The sequence below is a fragment of the Panthera onca genome, chromosome E2 (assembly GCF_046562875.1).
Source record: "Panthera onca isolate mPanOnc1 chromosome E2, mPanOnc1 haplotype 2, whole genome shotgun sequence".
Classification (NCBI taxonomy): Eukaryota; Metazoa; Chordata; class Mammalia; order Carnivora; family Felidae; genus Panthera; species Panthera onca.
The window spans coordinates 11,097,720-11,118,123 of NC_138353.1; the positions used below are offsets into that span (position 1 = coordinate 11,097,720).

General features: G+C 57.5%; 2 protein-coding genes and 1 long non-coding RNA gene across 8 annotated transcripts; 1 reads left to right on the forward strand and 2 right to left on the reverse strand.

Moving 5' to 3' along the window:
• Positions 1-216: 216 nt before the first annotated feature.
• On the reverse strand, positions 217-13,301 carry VASP (vasodilator stimulated phosphoprotein). Of its 3 annotated transcripts, none has more exons than XM_060651478.3 (13): positions 12,941-13,301; positions 5,983-6,154; positions 5,723-5,888; positions 4,354-4,447; positions 3,825-3,874; positions 3,463-3,704; positions 3,192-3,289; positions 2,565-2,616; positions 2,371-2,407; positions 2,098-2,143; positions 1,852-1,942; positions 1,207-1,264; positions 217-1,085 (listed from the first exon to the last, which is right to left on the reverse strand). In XM_060651478.3, exons 1-13 carry the CDS (start codon positions 12,943-12,945, stop codon positions 1,048-1,050), a joined length of 1,149 nt encoding a protein of 382 aa, XP_060507461.3. In that variant the 5' UTR covers positions 12,946-13,301; the 3' UTR covers positions 217-1,047. The 3 variants fall into 3 exon arrangements, with proteins under 3 accessions (XP_060507461.3, XP_060507462.3, XP_060507460.3); XM_060651479.3 differs by having other exon boundaries at positions 2,371-2,404; positions 3,192-3,292; positions 12,941-13,300; XM_060651477.3 differs by having other exon boundaries at positions 3,192-3,292; positions 12,941-13,299.
• LOC145713224 (uncharacterized) lies at positions 11,728-17,143 on the forward strand. 4 transcript variants are annotated; one of them, XR_014136228.1, is made up of 3 exons: positions 11,728-12,127; positions 13,653-13,793; positions 16,783-17,143. It is a non-coding gene; the product is annotated as an uncharacterized LOC145713224 (long non-coding RNA). The 4 variants fall into 4 exon arrangements; XR_014136229.1 differs by having other exon boundaries at positions 11,728-11,859; XR_014136230.1 differs by lacking the exon at positions 13,653-13,793 and having other exon boundaries at positions 11,728-11,859.
• PPM1N (protein phosphatase, Mg2+/Mn2+ dependent 1N (putative)) lies at positions 15,804-20,214 on the reverse strand. Its single transcript, XM_060651472.3, has 5 exons — positions 18,491-20,214; positions 17,788-17,905; positions 17,604-17,709; positions 17,459-17,519; positions 15,804-16,314 (listed from the first exon to the last, which is right to left on the reverse strand). Exons 1-5 carry the CDS (start codon positions 19,406-19,408, stop codon positions 16,246-16,248), a joined length of 1,272 nt encoding a protein of 423 aa, XP_060507455.2. The 5' UTR covers positions 19,409-20,214; the 3' UTR covers positions 15,804-16,245.
• Between the last annotated feature and the right edge of the window lie 190 nt (positions 20,215-20,404).

The following is a 20,404-nucleotide window of genomic DNA, read 5'->3' on the forward strand; positions in this document are numbered from 1 at the left end:
AGGGGGGAAAGGAATGAGGAGGCTGCCCAGAAGAGGCTTGGGGACAGGAGGAGGCTGAGAGGGTATTGAGACCACCCAGGCTGCAGGAGCCCGGTGGCAACCGGAACAGGCGCAGGGTGGGAAGGAGGAAGAGGAGGGGAAGGGAGTTTGCTGGGGGAGGGGCACATCCCCGTCTTCATCAGAGCGGCCCTTCAAATCACTCCAGAAACCTTAGCATTTATAAAAACTGGCAGATTTATTCCGTAGGGGCCAATTTTTCAAGAAGCTAAAGGTGAAGGTGGGAGAGGGGAGGTTTCCTCCCCTTTTCCTTTCTCCCTCCTTTTATTTTCCCCAGGGGGTAAAAATGGCCTGGCCCCCAAAACCTACCCAAATAAAAAAACAAAACAAACAAAAAAAACAAAACAAAACTGAGGTTCCAAAAAGTTACAGCATCTTAATTCCTCATAGAAAAGGGGAAGGAGCCAAAGGGAAGGGAGTTCCCTGGGGTGGGGGGGTGGAGGTGCCCCCAGCCTGGTGGGACACCCCCCCCCCTTAAATAGCTGCCCCAAATGGGACAAGCCTGGGGCACAGCATTTAAAAACTCCCCATACCCCATTTTATCAAAACCAAAGAGAAAAAAAAAATTTCCCTTTCCCCCCCAAAAAACCTAAATATATATATATATTTTTTTCTTAAAAAAACAAAAATTCGAAGGCATTAAGCGTTAAAGTGAATCTAGAACAAGGGAATGTGAAATTCCCTCCTTCCTCCCCCCTTACCGTGGGGTTCATTGGTACATCCCCAGCGGAGGAACCAGCCCCAAGGAGAGGGGAAGGACCAAAGGGAGCAAAGGGTGGGGGCCTCCCCAGCCAATCAGCAGCCAGTATGGGTGTGGGCACGGTGCCAAGGAAGCCACACCCCCTTGGAATTTTCCAAGTAGGATGGGGAGCGGGGACATCGCATTCCTGTGTAGTCTTCAGCCAATTCCAAGTCAAGTTGAGGCAGGGAAAGCAGGGTGACAGGCGGGGTGTGCAGAAAGGACATATGGGATTTTCGGGAGCCCTGTGGTCAGGGGGAACCCCGCTTCCTCAGCTCCTGGACAAACGCTGGAAGGAAACAAGGGGCAGAGGTCAGGGGCGGAGCCTCTTCCCCCTTCCCTTCCAGAACAGGGCTCTCTGCAAGGGATGCCTCCAAAATAGACATTTAAAATTTAAAAAACCGCCTCACCTTCAATGATTTCCTCTTTCACTTTCTGCAGTTCCTTCCTCACCTCTTCCAGAAGCTCCTGGAAATAATGGGGTGTAACCAGTCAGGAAGGGTACCTGGACTTGTAGAAATGAATCCTCCCTTTCTTAATGACTGAAGGGCCAGAGGAATAAGGTTCAAGGACCACACACACACACACACACACACACACACCCCACCCACACACACACAATGACATCACTGATAAAGCCATAGAGTGACTGGAGAATTCTAGGGGAAAATTCTGGATCCTTGGAGCCAGATGAAAAGTACTGGAGAACATCCAGTACCGGGGTTGGCAAATACATTCCAGTCTCCTGCCAATTCCAGTTGGTGATGGATGGCTGGGGCTGGTGTGCTGGAAAGGACTCTGGGTACTCCTCAGGAAGGAGCGCAGTGATAGATTAGTAAGGTCTGTCCGGGCACTGGCAGAGGAGGCTGTGGTTTCAGTGTCCTCCCGACCCGATTGAATCCCTCCATGTCTCGGGTTGGAAAACGGAGGTTTCAGAGGCTTTATCATGGAATCACAGGGCAGGCCAGCGGCAGCGTTTGGACCCAGATCGCCTTGTCTTCCCGTGGCCCCTTTCTAGCCCCCGATTCTCACCCCTGGCCCCTCCCCTGAGCTACCTGTTTCACTCTCTCCAGGTCTGACTCATCACTGGAGCTGGGCGTAGAGGGGTGGGCCTCGGAAGTGGTCACGGAAGACGAAGACTTCATCCTAGGCGAGTAGGTGTGGTTTGGAATAGAAATGAGGTTAGAGAGAGGGTCCGTCTCCCCTGCTTCCCCTTCCAAGGGTCACATGGTGTTCCTTCCTACAAAGTGGGCAAATCCGACTATTTACGGGGGGATGGGGCCCCAGCATTGATGGCCCACCTTGGCAAGGTTGTGCTGTTCTTTTCCCAGGGTCTCCGCACAGATTCTGGGGGAAAGACAATGAATCGGGAAGATCAGGGGCAAGGAAGGTCCTGCCTCAATCTCCACCCCCTAGCTTCATCAGCCCCTGTTCAAAGAACCGTCTCCGGAGGCCACAATCCCCAGCAGTGTTGGCACAGACTCCCCCATGGAGGGGAGGGGGCGGGAGGGGCGTTCCGGGTGAGAACAGGGCATCCTGACCCATAGCTCCTGTGGCCGCACCGGCTCACTCACCACTCTGGGCTGGGACTCTAGCCTCTGGCTCCTCCTGCTGGTGGGAAATAAAACTGTCATGAGACGGGCGGCTCGTTCTCCTCCGCCAGCTTCAAACCCCGCCCATTCCTAGCACACCCCCACCGCCCTCCCCAGTATCCCTACCCGAATGGTACAGCCTAAGGTGCACGTGGCAGGAAGAGCCCCTAACTCACATTGGCAGATTCATCCTTGGGGGGTTTCTCCCCAACTTGTGTGGCTTTCCTTCTGCAGGAGGGACAGGCAAAAACAGATGGCTTCAGCCCTCCCTCAGCCACTCGGTAGCTCTTAACCAGAGTTCTAGAAAGGTGGATTCTAAGGCGTAGAGTTCTGGAATTCTCTAAAACTTGAGTTTTAGAAGTTAAAGAGAGCGCTGCTCTCCAGCTGGGGTGCGGGCCTTACACTGCTCCCATCTGGGAAGCACAACGCGCTAAGGGTGGAGGGCTTCTGTCTTCCGCTGCTTGGGATTCTAGGAATCTGAGTGTCCAAGATGCCCAGGCAGGATCTCCTAAGGGGAGACCTCCTGAGGTCCTAGAATTCTGGGTTTTAGAACATTCTAGAGGCTACCTGGGTGGTTGCAAACCTCAGCCATCTCAGGAGAATGGAATCTCCAGCATGAGATCCCAAACCTGGCTGTCAAAGAGGGAACTTTCACCCAAAGAAACAAACGCATTGGGAATCTGAGCCCTCCCCCAACCCGGCCCTACTGAACTGGAATCTCCAGGTGATGACTGCTGGTCTCGGGACGCCTTCCCAGAGCTTTCCAAGGCACTGACTGCTCCAGGCTCCAGGCTCAGGCTCACCTCCGGGCCAGCATGGCGTTCATTTCTTCCATCAGCCCCCCGCCCGTGCTCCGGCCGCTGTCTGCTTTGGGGGCTGAGGGCCCCGCTGAGGCCTCCTCCTGCTGGAGAAATTACAAAGAGGAGGGGGCTTTATGCGCAGGCCTCTTGCCCCCCCCCCCCCAGCCCTCCTGTGACACCCCCCCACCCCCCCTCCCCAGGGCAAGTCTGGCCTCATTCCATTATCCCATCAGGGCCCCGTCACCCCACATCCTGCGGGACCTGGCCCCCTCACCTTGCTGACTTTCCTGAGTTTGGCTCCAGCAATGGCGGCCGCAAGGCCGGGGGCCCCAGTTCCGCCACCACTGGGGCCTTGTGCTGTGGGGAGAGGGGGCGCAGGGGGCGGGCCTCCCCCTGCTCCGTGCCCTGCGGCCGAGACCCCTGAGGGGGACACCCCAGGAGGTGGGGGGGGACCCGGAGGAGGGGGAGGCCCTGGAGGGGGGGGCGGCCCCCCAGCTGGAGGAGCAGGTGGGCCTCCTGAAAGAAACAGAGAAAGAGGGTGCTGAGAAGCCTCGCCCCTCGCTGTCCAGCTGGCCCACCCCCTCCTCTGGGGAGTCCCGCCTCCACGTCCCCCCAAGGCCACCACTAAGCACTCACCTGCATTGGAGACCCGGCGCTCCATGTGCTCCGGCGGGCCCGGGGGCTGCCTGAGAAGGGGCGACAGAGCTGCTATCACTCGGGGTCCCCGAGGATGGCCAGCAACCTCTCGGCTTCTCTCTCAGGTCTCCGGGGGGTGCTGACTGCCTTCCTCCCCCGGGGGCCCAGGAAAGAGTTGGGGGGAAGGGCAGGGACAGGGAGACCCAGACGTGAGGCTTCTAGTCATCAGACCGTCAAGAACGTTTGAATCACAAAATGCCCAAGGTCTTTTAAAACGACCGACTTGTGGACTCTGGGAATGTGGGGACCAGGATTTGACGGGGTCAGAAGGTGCTGCAACCCTGGGTGTGGGAACTTCTCGAACTCTCCAGGAGGTGGGGTTTTCTGAAAGCCCTTCATTCTTAGCCCCCTGGGAGTAGGAACATTGGGGAAACAAAGTGGGAGAGTGCCAGACTCTGGGAGTCAGGGGTTCTGGAACATCCTAGAACGCTGGTGGTGGTAAGGTTCCCCACCCAGGGGCTGGCCCCACCTTTTCTGCTGTTCCACCTCCTCTGGGGCAGGACCGTTCTGGACAGACCAGGTGGAAGGTGCTGCTGGTGGTGGCGGTGGTGGAGGCCCCCCTCCTGGAAGGTGAGAGTGAAAGGGTGGTGAGTCAACCCTGGAACTCGGCCCCACCCAGCAGCTCTCTCGCTCAGCTCTCCCAGGAATCTCGCCCGGAGGCTCTCGCTTCCTTCTTCCTCCAGGACCCCGACCCTCGGGCTGGGGTGTGGGTTGAAGGTCCCCCCACCAGCCTCCCTTGACAGAACTGGTTCGAGCCGGGTGCTGTGATGATGCCCAGCGAGGGCAGCGATGCCCATGGGGCCGTCACCTACCCCGTGTCTTGCGGACCAGAGTTTGCACGAACCCCGCCAATTCGGGCTGATTCCGGCGTCCAGGTTTTTAACCACCGTCACTGCCACTCAGACCCCAGCCCAAGAATGCCTTTCCCAGAAAAGTCGAGAGCCTCTTCCTCACCGGCCTCCAAGCCTCTGGTTCCCACAACCTGAACCACCCACCGTCTTTTTCTGTGTCCCCAGACGGGCAAGCCCTTCCCCCGCTGGCACTGAGGTTGCCCCGGGAAGCGAACCCCTCTGCCATCGGGGTATCTGAAGTGCTACGGTGGCCGCCCCGGACGCCGGTCTCCTCAAGCCCTGCTCCTCAGTGTATTGTCTGTGCACTGGCAGCCCCATATTCACCGGGGCACTTACTACAAATGCAGGGGCGCAGGCCCCACCCCAGCTCACCTGAACTGGAACCCGCCTCTACCTACACACCCGGGGCGGGGGGGGGGGGGGGGGGGGGGAGGGCAGGTCCACGTTTCACACTGATCAGAGGTCTTTTTCTTCATAGCGATGCCAGAAAACTAACCGATGACGTATCACTACAATGGGCACCTAGTGAAAGGGCACAGGGAGCCTTCTGGGGCCTGGAAGTATCTCCGTCTTGATCGGGGAGGCAGTCACCTGGGAGTCCCGCGTTTTACACATGGGTGCACATAGGGCACAGAGGGGCCCGTGCAAAATCCTCACCGTGGAATCTCCACGGTAGTGGTGAGTTAGCAATGAATGAGAATGGGGCTAATTTGGGGCGCCTGGGGGGCTCAGTCGGTTGGGCATCTGACTTCAGCGCAGGGCGTGATCTCACGGTGTGTGGGTTCGAGCCCCGGGTGGGGCTCTGTGTGGACAGTTCGGAGCCTGGCGCCTGCTTCCGATTCTGTGCCTCCCTCTCTCTCTCTGCCCCTCCCCGGCTTGGGCGCGCTCGCCCTCTCAACAATAAATAAATAAACATTTAAAAAATGGGGCTAATCTGAGAGCGGTAAAGTGGCAGGGCTCAGCGGTCCTCTCTGCCCAGTTTCGAACCTTCCAATGCCTCTAGGGCGCTGGCCATGCCCGCGGCGAACTGTGCTGCGTCCTCCTTGCTCCCGAAGTTGAGGCCCCAGACCTGGCGGGCGTCGCGCCACTGGTGGAAGCTGGGGGTGGCCTGGTTATACTTGATACCCCGGACGATGGCACAGTTGATGACCACCTTGGCAGGAGGGGAAAGGCGGGTGAGGATGCTGGGGGCAGCGGTGGGGGGCAGAGCCCGCACAGGAAGAGGGAGAGGGAGGCGGAGGCTTCACCTGCTGGTCTGGCTGCATCTTCCAGCCGACAACCCGGAAGGAATTGGCCGTGGGGTTGTGGTAGATCTGGACGCGGCTGAAAGCCTGGGGCCCCGTGCCTGCCGGCACCCATCGCTTGTTGATGTCATCGTAAAGCATCACGGTGGCCCAGCTGGAGCAGATCACGGTCTCACTGCGGGGTGGGGGGGAAGGAGAAGGGCAGGTTAGCACAGCCGAGCACGGGCCCCACCCTCCACGGGCTGGTCACCTCCATCTGGGTCCCCCGGGGAGATGTGGAGATTCACAGCGTATGAGGGGGAGACAGGCCTGCAGGGAGACCGAGGCAGAGACTGAGAGAGAGAAGCAGACAGGTGGGACAGAGACAGACTGAGTGGAAGGGAGACAGACAAAGAGGCCAACTGGGAATGTGAGGGAGAGGAAGAGTCAGACAGATAGACGGCAAGAGACAAATGTACTGACGGATGTAGGGAGACGGGTGAGGGAGGGAGAGCCAGAGACAGAGAGACAGGCGGAGGGAACAAATGGGAAGACAGGGGCTGGGGAAAGAGACAGACAAGCACCTAGTGAGTGAGGAGAGACAGGCAGACAGTCCGAGACAGACGGACGGAGATTCAGGGGAGTGGGTAAGAGGTGGACACGGGGGCTCAGGAGAAGCAGGACAGGGGGGACCCGGCAGGAGCTCTGCGCAGCACTGGGGACCAGCCCCCGCCCGGTGCTCTCAGACCCGGTTTCCCTGTCTCCGCCAGGGTGCTTGACCACCCCCCCTCCCCCACAGCCCTCACTCCCCGGGCTCAGGTCAGGGGAGGAAGCGGAGGCTCAGGGAGGGGAAGGGTGAGGTCTGCAGTGGGCGGAACATGGACGCTAGATCCCAGGCTCTTCCGCCCCATCCATCCGGCCCCCGGGCACCAGCCGCCATCAGCAGACGCTCCCTGTTCTCTCAAGCCTATGTCTTGGGCAGTGATCCAGACAGCCCCGGCCCCACCCTCTAGGGCAGTAGACAGTCCTGTCCAGGGACAGTGCCAGCCCAAGGCCAGGCTTGGGGTGCTCAGAAGGAGTACCCGCCCTGGCCTGGGGGTTAGGGAGGACTTCCTGGAGGAAGTGACATCTGACTCAGCTTTGGCAGGGAGGAGTCAGGACACCGGTTCTGAGTTCAGGATCTGATATTCAGAGACGTGGGTTCAAATGCTCCCTGAGACGCCTACTCCATGTGACTCAGGCCAGCACCTTCCCACCCAGGTACTCATCTTCCTTGCCTGCAAACTGGGGAAATGACAGTCCCCACCTCCCGGGGCAGTGGGAGGAGTAAGCGAGTCTGGGCACAGACAACCCTTGGCAGAGTGCCCGGCACGTACTGAGTGCTTAGTAACTGTCAGCATCCCTTTCACGGCACCCTGAACGGACACCCCTGGGGAGTCAGACGGCCACATCTCCCCGGAGCCGCCATCAGTCCTGGAGAGGTCCCATGCCCCCTCCCCCAGTGAGGGAACTCAGGCTCCCAGACGGGAAGTGACTTGCCCAAGGTCACACACAGACCAGAGGGAAGCACTGGTCCCCACCCCGCCCCGCCCCACCCCCAGCAGACTTTTTCCTGAAAAGAGGAAGTTGGTGGTCAGGGGTTTCCGGGGAGATAAATTATACTTGGCAATGGTTCTGCCTCTGCCAGGGCTGGGGGCTGGGGCGTGACGCTGACGTTGTAAAAGACAGGGCAGGGAAAGCCCCTCAGCAGGCCCAGGCCCCGGTTCCTAGGCCAGGAAGCTGAGCCCCCCGTTCCCCCTCGCACGTTTATGTAATCGCAGCGCCGCCCTCCCATCGGGCACTAGAGCCGGTCAGGCGCTCTAAGCCCTTTGCAAAGGGACACCCGTTTTATGCCCACGGCAGCCCTCCAAGACGGGCACTATTTTATCTTCATTTTGCAAGTGAGGACTATAAATGGAGGCCCAGAGAGGTGGAGTGACTTGGCCACGATCACACAGCTGGTAAGCAGCGGAGCAAGGACTTGAACCCCCGCCACCTGGCTCTCAAGTCCGCGGTCGTAGCCACTGGGGAGACTGCGTGGGCCCCACCCAAATATCAGGTGCTGTTTCCAGACAAGTGCGGCCTCGGGGACTGTTTCTGGCTCCCGCTGCCCCTGGCAGAGCAGGGTTAAGGCCTCGCCCACACCTGCCACCCACACCCAGGGCAGACTCTGGCCAGGCGCCCGGGGCTATGGTTGCCACTCCACCCTGCCTGCACTTTGCTCTCCCAAGCAGCCTTGCCCTGCTGAGTCTCTGGCCCGGCTGGAGAAGCGGGGAGTTGACCCTCTCCAGGCCACAGCGTCCCCGTGAACAGCAGAAGGATCTTATTGAAACACAAGTCGGATCGTGGCCCTTCTCTTCTCGGAAGCTCCCGCGGCTCCCGCAGAATAAAAGCCAACTTCTCTCTGTGGCCTGTCTGATCCGGGTTCATCTCTGATCTCATCCCTTCCCTCCCTCAAGCTCGCTGTGCCGGCCCCACTGCTCTGTTCCAGCCCCGCAGTCGGGCCCTCCTTCAACATGCCAGACACATTCCTGCCTCGGACCTGTGCACTTCCTCATCCTGGGTTCTCGTCTCCTTCAGGTCTCCCCTTAGATGTCACCTCTTCCGGGAAGCCCTCCTCAACTACTCCGTCTGGAAAAACTCCTCCCTCTCATCCCATGTTCCCTGTTTCTCAGCAGGGATCCTACCTGACAGATCCCTGTCTCCCCTACCAAACTGTCAGGACAGCAACTCTTTTCATCTCTGTTCACCGCTGTGTCCCCACAACCTATGTACCTGGCACGTAATGGACGCGCAATTGTTGCCAATTCACCAAGTAGTTGTTGATCGTTAAAGGGAAAACTCTTAACGAAGGCGCCCACCTTTATGGGTTAGCCTGCGTCCCAGACACTGTTGTAGGTACAGAGCCCCAATTTGCCCAATGAGCCTTGGGACATGGGCTCTGGTGCTTTACCCGTTTTACAGATGAAGCACTATGGGCACAGAGGGGTAAAGACACTTGTCCCAGGTCATTTGGCAAGTTAAGCGGAGGGGCTCCTGTCTGTACCCTAGCCTACCCAAGTTCTTAGTCTCATTTAAAGAGGAAACAGCTAAGCTGAATTTTTTTAAGAGGCAAGGTATAAAGAGGTGCATATCAGAGGTTTAAAAAAAAAGGTGACAGGATATAAATACATCTGCACACAGGGTGGTGAGGTGATATAGGCAGGGGCTGCTTCTCAGGAGACTAACCACGGCCGGAGGGCCCCTGGGGGCCTGAGGAAGGATGGGAGGAAATGGACGTTTAGGACGGTTTACCCTTTTGAATTGCTTATTTCTTTTTTCTTTTTCAACCCTGGGCTGGTGTCACCTATAAGACGCTGCTTCGTTACTCAAGTTCAAAAAATAAAACTGTAAACCAGGCAAAAAAAAAAAAAGCTGGAATGGAAAATCCCACAGCCCGGGCAGCAGGGAGTGAGTTTGAAACGGGGTCCGCCTGATTCCCCCAGTCTCCCGGGGTCTCGCACCCTTGATCTGACACGAGAGAGCCTTAAATCCCAGCCAGCCCAGGACCCATACCTTCCCGTAAGTCCCTACATTCTGGAAAGTGCTAACATGTGGTGGATGACAAAGGGCTCAAGTCACCCCCGTGTTATGTGGCTTCACCTCTCTGAGTTGCAGTTTCCAGCCCTGGAAACCGTACCTCACCGGGTTTGCTGTAAGGATTCAAAGAGATAAGAAAAGCCCAGAACTCAGGACCTGGGACTTGGTACTGGCTGAACAAGGGAGTCAGAACAGGAGGAAGAGGGCTCCCCATCACTGAAGGCAACCACGCATAGTCACTCTGGTTTACTCAAGCCTTCCAGATTAGAGGCTTGCCCTTCCCTCCCCTGCTTCATTCCCCCCTCAAGATTCACCCCACAGCCTCCTTAAACCATAAAACTTGGAATCCAGTCCCCCCAGGCACATACCGCCTTTCCAAACTACAAACCTTGGAAGCCATCCTGGATGAGCAACCAGGTCTGTGGGCTTGTGTGGGTTCATTCTAGTCCCTCCTCCCCCAAAAGCCTCAGTTTCCCATAAACGAACAGGAAGAAAGGGTTCTTTTTGCTTCTCTGCATTATCTTAAGTGTTCATACAGCAAAATCACGTTACTTGTATTTTTTTTTTTTTTAAGAGCATTAAAAGCCCTGAGACGGCCTTGAGTTCAAATCCAAAGTTGCCTACTTCCACAGACTTTAATAGGTGATTTACTTAAACTCTCCGTGCCTCGGTTTTCCCATGGAGGGGGGCAGTCATAATACAGTGCCTGGCACTGAGTAGATGTCTGATCAAATGGTCTCATTATTAAAAAAAAAAAAAAAAAAAATTAATGGTAATAATAATTACCATAACTGGAAGAAGAAAGAAATGGACCCAAATACTTGAGTCCCTTCTGCCCCGAGACTCTCAGACCTCTGCCCCCTTTCTCTGCCTTCCCAGAATTCCAGCTGAGTCTCCGACACAGCACTCAACAAATATTTGTCAAACTGGGAGAAAAAGAACTATATCTTGTAATTTTCCATTTTTTAAAAAAATTTTAATTTTTTTTTTTTTTTTTTTTTTTTTTTTTTTTTTTTTTTTTTTTTTAATTTTTGAGACAGAGAGAGACAGAGCATGAGCAGGGGAGGGGCAGAGAGAGAGAGACACAGAATCTGAAGCGGGCTCCAGGCTCTGAGCTGTCAGCACAGAGCCCGACGGGGGGCTGGAACTCAGACTGTGAGATCCTGACCTGAGCCGAAGTCGGACGCCCAACCGACTGAGCCACCCAGGAGCCCCGGAACTTTCCGTTCTAACATCCTCTCTTCAGACTGCCCCCGAGACTCTCCCCAGCCAAACCAGACAGAAATCAGAAGATCCCAGTCCCCTCCCTTCCATCTACCCTGCCTATCAATTTCTGATGGATCTGGGGCCAGGCCTGTCTCTCCATGAGCCTCAGTTTCCCCAGCTGCCCTCAGGCAGAGGCATGGGTCTTTTTGAATGCTAGCGGTCCTGGGAGAGGGGGCACGGCCCAGGAAGTTGGGTGTGGCCATCAGCAGAGAAGACCACCCCCCCTCCCCCCCCGGAGGTGGGACACGCTTTAGTTCAACTTCTGCCCCCACCCCCCAGGAGGTGGGAGGTTTGGCCGCATCCAACAGTAGGGGGGGGCCCTGTGGGAGGACCAAGGCCTCTGGGACTGGGGGAGGGGGGTGGGAGGCCGGCCCAGACGCTGCTCCTGCCCTTTTACGGTCTCACAGTGAGTGAGGCAGCACTAACTCGGACATCCGCCATCCGCCTTCCACGGGCCTGGGACCGGAAACGCGAGGGGGGGGGCAAGGGGCGGGGCTGGGGGGGGCAGTGGGAGAGGAGGGTTCCCCGGGAAGAGGGTGAGGGAAGAGAGCCTGGCTCCCGAAAGAAGCCCCCTCTCCAGGGCAGACCTGGAAGAGACGTTGCTACAGTGGGGGTAGGCAGGAGACCTTGAGGGTGTCTGTGGGTTTCCCCCTTGCTCCAAATTTTCCTACAAGCACTTTCACATGCGGAGGGGACTCTCTAACGGTCACCAACAGGAATGCCACTCGTAATGTCAGAGGGCAGGGGCATGGGGAACGTGAGGGAAGTGGGAGGACGTGGGCACCAGGGGGTTAATCCCCAGTCGTCCCAGGGGCCTCCCCCCTGAAGCCGGGGGCTTTGGGGGCAGGAAGTCCCCGAGAGAGTGGAGGAAGGGAGATAGTATTGTCAGGCTCAGGCCCCAAGGGAGAGATTATGGGGGGCCGGGGGAGGGGAGAATGGGGGGAGGGTCTACTCCGGTCCCCCAGCCCACACCGGCCCCGCCCTCAGGTGAGCCCAGGAGTTCTCAGGGAGGCCCAGGTAAGACAAAATCCCCAGGTCCTTTGGGCCCCCCCCCACCCCCAGGATTAAATTCCTGGGAAGAGAGCTGGAGCTGTCTTGGAAGCCTGGGTCCCAGGGGGAGAGGGCTGTGACCTTGAGGCTTCACAGCGTGCCCCCTCCAACCCAACAGCTCCGGATGGCCAGGAAGGGGGGCGGTGGTGAGAGCAGGGGGAGGCGCGTGGCGGTGGGGAAAGCAGCCGGCCCACTGCGCTCCTTGCCCGCCCCCCCACACCAGCTGTCTCGACAGGTGAGTCAGGAAGACAAAGGCCCCTCTTCCCCCAGCTGCCGCGCCCCCTCCCTCCCCAGGACCGCGCAGGTGGGGGCGACGGGCCGCCCTTCTGGCCCCGGGCCCGGGAGCCGCCCTCCGCGGGGAGCGCTCGGGCTCGGTCCTAGGCACAGCTTGCTTAGAGCTGAATGTGGGTGGGGAACGGCGGGGGTGGGGAGTCCCAACCAGACCCCTCGAGGCTGCGCCTGGGTCTGTGGGCTCGCCCGCACCAACCTCCACAGGAGGATGAGGGCCCCCAAAATTCGGGGGGGGGGGTGAAGCACCCCCGAAGTTAAGCGAGGTCCCACTTGAGAAGGCTTTTTCTAGAGTCATGTAACGAGAGACCCCCCCCCCCCAAACCGAGGTCTACGTCTCGAATCTCTCTTCCAGGTTCCAGGGACCCCCAAAACCAGTCCCCCCCCCCAATCCCTTCTGGAGCCCCAGTTGAGATTGTGGGGGGTGGTCTGAGCCCTGCCTAAATCCTGGCCTCCACGCAGGGAGTATCTGCCAACTTGGAGGTTCTCTGAAAAAGTCTTTAAGAAATTCGGGAGTCCTCCGAGCGCCCCCAAATCTGAGGGCTCCCAGGAGAACCTCAGCGGCACCACCCCGAGCCTTAGGAGTCACGGCGAAGTGGTCAGTAACTGGAACTCGTCCAAGGGGGCTCGGCCTCAAATCCGAGGCCCCCAGTGCCCTGTCCCCAAATTCCAGCCCGGAGCAAGCTGGGGGAGGGGGACAAAGGCGGGGCGAGGAGCCCGCGCGGAGCGCGGAAGGGTTTGGAGGCAGTTCGAGGCTCACCTCATGGCTGCTCAGCGGGCGGGCGGCGCACCCACGGGTGGGTGCTCCCGGGGCGCCCCTGGCTCAAGGTTCAGGGGTTCGGGGCTGGCTCCAGGTTCTGCTCAGTCTCCCCCAGGGTCCCGCCCCATAGAGTCCGGCTTCCTGGGGGGAACGTGGACGGGACCGGGCCGGGTCCTCAGGCGCCTCCTCCCTCTGGAGGTTTGGTCGGGGGTCCCTGCGGCAGAAAGGGGGTGCGGCGTCCCGTCCCCGGCGCGCCCCCTCGGCCGGCGGCGGGTACAATGTTACTCTTACTACTGTACTTCTCTTCGCTACATTTCGTTCCAAAATTCCACTCCCCGCACCCACAATGCCCTGCGCCTTAAAGGGGCCGCGGACACCTCAAGGCAGTTTGGGGGGGGGGGTGAAGGGCGCTTAAAAGGGCAACGCGGAACCCTAGACTTCCGCTGTTTACCTCTTCCCCAACGTTATTGCATGGGGATGCATGCCGAGGGTCGCCCCCAAATTACGTGGGGAAGTTTGGTGGAGGGTAAGGGTTCCTTCCTGGATCCCTCGTTCTCTCCCACGATGGAAATTCCTAGGAGGATCTTAATGGGGACACAATTTCTTCTCACCCTCCCCTTCGACTTCTCCATTTCTTCACATTCTGCTTAATGGAGGGGGCGGGGGAGCGATCTGGTTAATCCTAGATTCACTCAAATTTTCTCCCTTAAAGGCTACCTTCAGACTCCCAAAGTTCCCTTCTCTGCCAATTTATGAAGGGTTCCTGCGGGGTGAACCCCTTCCCCAGCACAGACGGGGGCGATGGGCCTGGAGGGCCCCATCCCTCTCACCGCCCCCCGCCCGCCCCAGGAAGGTGAGGAGGAAGTGGGCCGAGGGGGCGCGGCCGGCCGCTGACTCACAGCAGCGGGGTGGGGGTGGGGGGGTGCGGCGCTGGACCTGGGTGGGGATAGGACTCCCGGTTCCTGTGTGGATAAAGCCCCTGGCCCCCTCCCCACGCACGCCCCGCCGTGACTCAGTTTCGCCCGCAGAGGATGGCGGGATCATCCAGCAATCGGAGGGCGCGGAGGCAGGGGCACCCACCCTAGTGCTAGCTTCTGGGAACCCCCTCCCCCACGCGCCGGCTTGGGGCTCAGCCCCGACACCCTCCCAGGCTTCCGCAGCAGGTCCCGCAGGCCCCGCCCCACGTGACGCCGCTAGTGGTCACGCCCCTCCCGTAGAGCGCCACCTGGCCGGGGTGAGGTGCCTTAGGCGTGGGCAGGATGCCTGGGAAATCATCGGTTCAATGGTTACAAATGGGTAAACTGAGGCCTGGAGGTAAGGAATAAATCTGGTCCATAGCCGTCTTGTCTTGTCTGAGCCCTCAGAACCCACAGTGGTGTTTGGGTGCAAGGTATGAGTGTAAAACCAACGATTCTCGGGGCCCAGCCGACTAGATGAGGGAATCGGCTTTCCCAGCCTTTATGCTAGCCTGGTCCTCTCTACCCGGATGCTGTGCTCACCTCCTTCACCTCATCCTTCGAGGCCATGCTCTGACAGATTTCATCTCTGAAGAACTGAGTAATCTTCCCTTCTCTACCCCGCTCTGTGAGATCTTGAACGCTGATCCGTCTAGGTTATAATTATTTCCCACTGTGTCTCCTAAGCTGCGAATTCTTTGGGGGCAGGGGTGGACTTGATCAGTTTCTGCCTCACTCAATCCAGCCAGGCCCAGAACAGCAGCTCAACACATACTGATCCAACAGAATGGGAACCCTCGTTCTGTGTGACCTAGGGCAAATTTTTTCTCCTCCTGAGTCTCAGCTTTCCCATCTGTGAAATGGGAGGGGTAGCGCTTCTGTGTGCCGCCTGCAAACTTTTCTATAAAGGTCCAAATAGCAAATAACATGCCTCATCTTGAAAATGCCAGGTTCCATCCTGTCTCTAGGCTTTTGCCCTGGCTACTCCTTCTGTCTCGGAACACTGTTCCCTGGGATATTTGCATGGCTGGCCTGTTCTCTGTCATGTCTCTGCTCATGCTCAGTTGCCCCCTTCTCAGAGATCTTCCCTGATCCCCCTGTCTAAAAACCCAGGTGGAAAATTGAGTGGCTATGGGGTAGGGTAGGGGACCGAGAAAGACTTTTCATTGTATGCCATTTTGTACCCTGTGAATTTTGAACCAAGTGAACTTATGACCCATTCAAAAATTGAAAAACCAAAGTAGCCCCCCTCCCCCAGACATCTTATCACCTTGCCCTGTTTTATTTTCCTCGGGACACTTATCAGTGTCTAAGATGATATATCAATTCTCTTGTTCGCTGTCTTCCCACACACTAGTTGGTGGGTCCGTCAGGGGTGGGAATCTCAGTGGTTCTGCCTGGGTGATGGCTGTGAGCCGGGTCTTACACACAGCAGGTACCCAATCCATATTTGCCAAATGAGAAGACAAATAATGTTGTTGTTTTCTACAAGAGAAATTTATTTTGAGTTATATAATTAAAATTTAATAATACTCTCCCCAATCTCCCCCTAAAACATGAAAAATAGGAAAGGAAGAGGTTATTGAACTGTGCGATCTTTTTTGTTCTTAAGTGTACTTATTTACTTATTATTATTTTTTAAACGTTTATTTTTATTTTTGAGACAGAGAGAGACAGAGCATGAACAGGGGAGGGTCAGAGAGAGAGGAAGACACAGAATCTGAAACAGGCTCCAGGCTCTGAGCAGTCAGCACAGAGCCCGACGGGGGCTTGAACTCACAGACCACGAGATCATGACCTGAGCCAAAGTCGGACGCTCAACCGACTGAGCCACCCAGGCGCCCCACTTATTATTATTTTTTTGAGAGAGACAGAAGAGTGCGTGCAAGTGGGGGAGGGGAAGAGGGGAGAGAGAGAGAGAGAGGGAGAGAGCGAGAACCCGGAGCACGCTCTGTGCTATCAACATAGAGCCCGATGCAGGGCTGGATCCCATGAACTGCAAGATCATGACCTGAGCTGAGATCAAAAGTCCGACCCTTGACCAACTGAGCCACCCAAGCACCCTGAACTGTGTGATCACTTAAGGGTCCATTCAGCCCGAAAATACTTCAAAAACATTGGATTTGGGGTGGTTTGATTTTTGTTTTTTGTTTTCAGATGGTGAGTGGAATTTCCCCTCTCATGAGACTTTCTGCGAGAGGGAAGTAGGAGAAGGGGAAATAAACATTCTGGGGTTCCTCCATCGGTTTGTCTTCCTTCCGCCGATCTGTGTAGCTGGGGAAAGGGAGTTTTCTTCCTTAGTGACCTTGAGGCCCCAAGTGGCAGAGGGTCCCCAGAGGGCAACAGCTGTCAGGCCTCCAAGTCCAAGGAAGAGTTTGAATGGGTGCCAGTGGGTTTTCTGGCCCCATTTGGGCCCTTCTGTAACACAAAAGGTGGGAAGTGGCCAATAGGAACCTTTTCTTGGGTCTCTGTGTCTGCTCCCCTGTGATCTGGAAGCCGTGCTCTTGTTTTCCTTTGAGGGACTGCCTTTCCCCATCTCTCAATCCATCAGGTTTGGGTGGAGTGGACTTCAGCCTGTGGCGCTTGGGGTGGGCATGTGACCCCAGCCTGGCCAATCAGAGACACACTGACTGGTCGGCCATGTGGTCCAGTGTGGCCAGTGAGTTCTCAGCTCCCAGGAACCTGGGGTACTCCCTCCACTGGGGATGTTGGGCTTCTGGGCCAGGAGGCTAGTGCTGCCACTCTCTGCTACCGCATGCGGAAGTCCACGCAGAGCAAATAAAACTAAGAGATCATTCCTGATAACGTTATCTGACAACTGGATGTAGTCATGCCTCGAACTCTTCAATTACTTGACCCATTAAGTTCCCTGTCTTGCATTCCCAGGTGGAATTGGGCTTCTGTCAATTACAACGCAAACAATGCTGACAAATACATCCTTCTGCTGCTGGGAAACTATCAACAGTCCTCTCCCTGAACTGCCTTCTCCGCCGTGCAAAGGACTGCAGGCTTGAGCCCCAGCTCCCTCCATCCCATTGAGGTGGTGACTCCCACCCCCCCCCCACCCCCGCCTTCGTTTATGTGGTTCCACCCACCACCTCTTGGGACAGCTCCAAATTCTTGTAGGCTACGTGGGACCAATTCACCACTTCTCTCCTCCGAGACCCAGACCATCCTCGGAGACATCCCAGTGGTTTCTGCAGCACACCCAGTCTTTGGGATTGGTCATAAACATTCCTCGAATTTTTCTGCCTTACTTATGGATGAAGGGGGTGGTGTTTGGGATGATGCATGGGGCTTTACAGAGCAATGCAGGGGACACATTTGTTGGGAGGAGGAGCAGTCTTCTCTGCTTCTGCATCACCCCACCCCCGCCCCGCCCCGCCCCGCCCGTGCCCTGCCTCATCGTGTCTAGCACATTGCTTCAGGGCCAGGAGTGAGAATTTATTAACATATGAGGCAAGTCCCTTGTCTCCTCTGGCCTCAATTTCCCCAACACTAAAGGTAGGAGTGCTGCGTCACATGTTTCTAAGAGAAACATTCAAGAACAGAGGGTCCTTACCTGCCAGCGCCCTCCTGAGGCCTGGCAGAGCCGAGAATAAGCTTCAGCAATGACAGCGACCCTGGAGAGCAGAGAGAGACCCTCAGGAGGGGATCCTCCTTCTAGTACCCCTCCCCCCATTCCACCTCACCGCACCCCGACTCACTTGCAGTAGAGCCCTCCCCCAGGAGGTAAATCTGGGATGTCCTCTGAGGCCAGAGTCCTGAAAACCGTGTTCAGGCTGGGGGGCTCCTGAGCAGAGGAATACAGCTCTGAGAAGGAGGCAAGGATTATGGGAGTGTCCTTGCTTACCGGCCACCCCTCCCGCTATGCTTTTGGAGCCTGCTCACCAGAGACCCTGCGGCCCAGGGCTGCGTCCAGCGCCAGCTCCTTCCTGATTGCCTCCTCACAAGGCCTGGGGGCCCCGGGGAAGCAGACCAGGACGCAGGTCATGTTGTCCAAGCTGCCCTGGGGAAAGTGGAGAAAAGAGAGCCCGGTGGGACACGGTCGAATGCCCCAGCACGCCTCCACGCCCTTGGAAGCGGAGCCTCCCGACAATCTCAGCGTTCTAGTGCCCTCTTGCCCAATCTGGTTGGACACATTTCTCTCAAATCTTGCCCACCTGCCAGTCTAACCCAAGCCCTCTCCCCAGGACCAATCACCTAGACCACGCCCTCTCACTGTCCTAGCCAATCCCCATCAGAGAGCCACGCCCCTTCTCCGAAGCTCCTCCCACTGCTGTCTAGCTGCTCTTCCTTCCGGCACTAATCATACTTCAGGACCCAACTCCTAAATCCTAGGCAGTCCCGTTCCAGAAGGCCACGCCCTTTCTCTCAAGTCCCTCCCACTTACCTATCCTGCGTTACTGCTCTCCCATCTTGACTCAAGGCGGCCCTCAGTCTCCACCCTCTCCATATTTTGGTCCTGCCCACTCCGGCAGGCCACTCCCTTTAGTGGAGTCCTAAACTCTGGTTGAGGAAGCCTCTAAAACTCCCTCCTCCTTAGATCCTTTAACTTCTTCCCCTCAATGACTCCAAGCCCCGCCCCGAGGACCTTGCAGAGACACGTGTCCAATAGCTGCGCGCAGAGAAGTTCCGGGGCCAGGCCCAGGCAGAGGCGCGATGCCACCAGTCTCGCCAGGGCAGCGCCAGACATCGCGTCCCACACACCGTCAGAGGCCAATAGCATGAACTCGTCCTCAGCCTGGCGAGCCAGGGCGGTCACCTCAGGCTCCGCGGAAACGAGCTGCAGCTCAGGGGGCCTTCCCGGAGCCTCTTTGTAAGCAAAGTCGCCCAGGGCCCGGGATACCGCCAGAGAGCCTTCGAGGCGCCGGCGGCGGATGGTGCCTCCCGCGTTGTGGATGCGCTCGCGTTCCCGAGGCCGGAGAGGCCGATGGTCCTCGGTGCTGAAGGCCACAGCGCCGGCGCGACTCAGCATCGCTCGGGAGTCACCACAGTGCGCCAGGTACAGAAAACGCGGGGAGACGAGCAACGCCACGGCGGTGGAGCCCCCCGGCTCGCCACGAGGCCAGAGCGCACGCAGGCGCGCGTCTGCGTTCAGGAAGGCTCGACGCAGCGCCCCGCGCACTCCCTCGGGCTCGTCGGGCGCGGTGCCCAGCGCCTCAAACACGTGGCCAGGCAGGTGGCGCGCGCCGAAGAGGGCGGCTCGCGCCCCGCCGTGGCCATCGAGGACCGCGAAGAAAGCCCAGCCTGGGGGTAGCCCGGGCAGAGCGAGCCAAGCGCAATGCGCGTCCTCCATGTGCGCGCGCCAGCCCTGCACAGCGCTCGCCCCAAAGCGCAGTCCCCAAGACGCGGCCGCACCCCCGTGTGGCCGCTGGAAGCATCGCGGCGCGTCCAGGAGCGACCGAGGCCCGTCGTGAGTCCTCCGTCCCTCCTCCTCCTCCTCTTCTGCCTCCTGTTCTTTGCGAGCTGACCAAAGGAGACATTCCAGCAGGCGGGCAAAGGCCGCCATCCTTCAGCCCTGGGATCAGGAAGCCTCCACCCTGCACCCGCCCCCCTTCGCCCCCCCCCCCCCGCCCCACCACCACTCCATTAATCCCCTCCACTGTGAGATTTTAAACCACCTAAATCTCCTTCCTATGTCCTTGACCTGCACTCGAGTTACTAGAAGGGATTGGACTCCTGGGTGTCCTCTCTCCTGCACCTTCAAAGCGAAGGTTGGGATCTGGGTCACGGAAAATCATTAAAAAAATTAGCACTTACCACGTGCTACCACGATTTTGCATCCTCTCCGATTTAGTGAAGAGGAAACTGAGTCATAGAAGTAAACAGTGTTGCAGGGAAACGAATTCTAGAATCAGTGTTTTCCACTTTGGGTTTCGGGTCCCCAACCTTGCTCCCTCTAAGCTCCGCCCACTTCCGTGGTCCCTCCCCCAGCCTCAAAAATCTTTAAATCCTTTCTTTTTTAGTTCGACCCCTCCACTTCTGGGTCTTGCCCCGGGACTTCAGTTGCTTCTTTTCCAGTTCCTGTCCATCCATTCAAGCACACAGCCTCAGACATCCTAATCTTCTCCGTTCTAGCTCCGCCTCTTAACTACAGGCTCAGCCGCTACTTTGTGGTGAGCCAAAGCTGGCCTCCTCTCGGTGGGTTACGCCTACCTTCTGGGCCGTGTCCCCAACCCTGCATGTTGTTATGTATTTTCTCTAGGCCACACCTCTACCTCCTGGGTCTTTGACCCCGCCCAACTACCTGCATCATTCTAAATTAATTTCAGCTCCACCCATATCTGAGCTCCTCCCCTTTTCTCAAACTTTCGGAGTAGTTTCTCCTGCCCCCTTTCCCACTCCCTCTTAGGATCTCAGCTCAGACCCTACCTCAGAGCGGTAGGATCTTTATACCCTCTCCTGAAAACCTCCCCTGGCTCCGCCCCAACCCACTCTGAGATCCACGCCCCCATTCTAGGTTCCTTCATCATTTTCCCTCCTGAGCCCCTCTCACTACCCTATC

Excerpts from the sequence above, each read along its gene's own strand:
- VASP (XM_060651477.3), bottom strand. Across the intron at positions 4,448-5,722 it reads CGCCCTAGAGGCATTGGAAG|GAGGGGGGCCTCCACCACCG; the intron begins GTTCGAAACTGG and ends CTCACCTTCCAG. Across the intron at positions 3,293-3,462 it reads AACTCAGGAAAGTCAGCAAG|CAGGAGGAGGCCTCAGCGGG; the intron begins GTGAGGGGGCCA and ends TAATTTCTCCAG.
- PPM1N (XM_060651472.3), bottom strand. The coding sequence starts at position 19,408 with ATGGCGGCCTTTGCCCGCCTGCTGGAATGTCTCCTTTGGTCAGCTCGC. Across the intron at positions 17,906-18,490 it reads TGGACACGTGTCTCTGCAAG|GGCAGCTTGGACAACATGAC; the intron begins GTCCTCGGGGCG and ends CACTTTCCCCAG. Across the intron at positions 17,710-17,787 it reads CCTGGGCCGCAGGGTCTCTG|AGCTGTATTCCTCTGCTCAG; the intron begins GTGAGCAGGCTC and ends CCTCCTTCTCAG.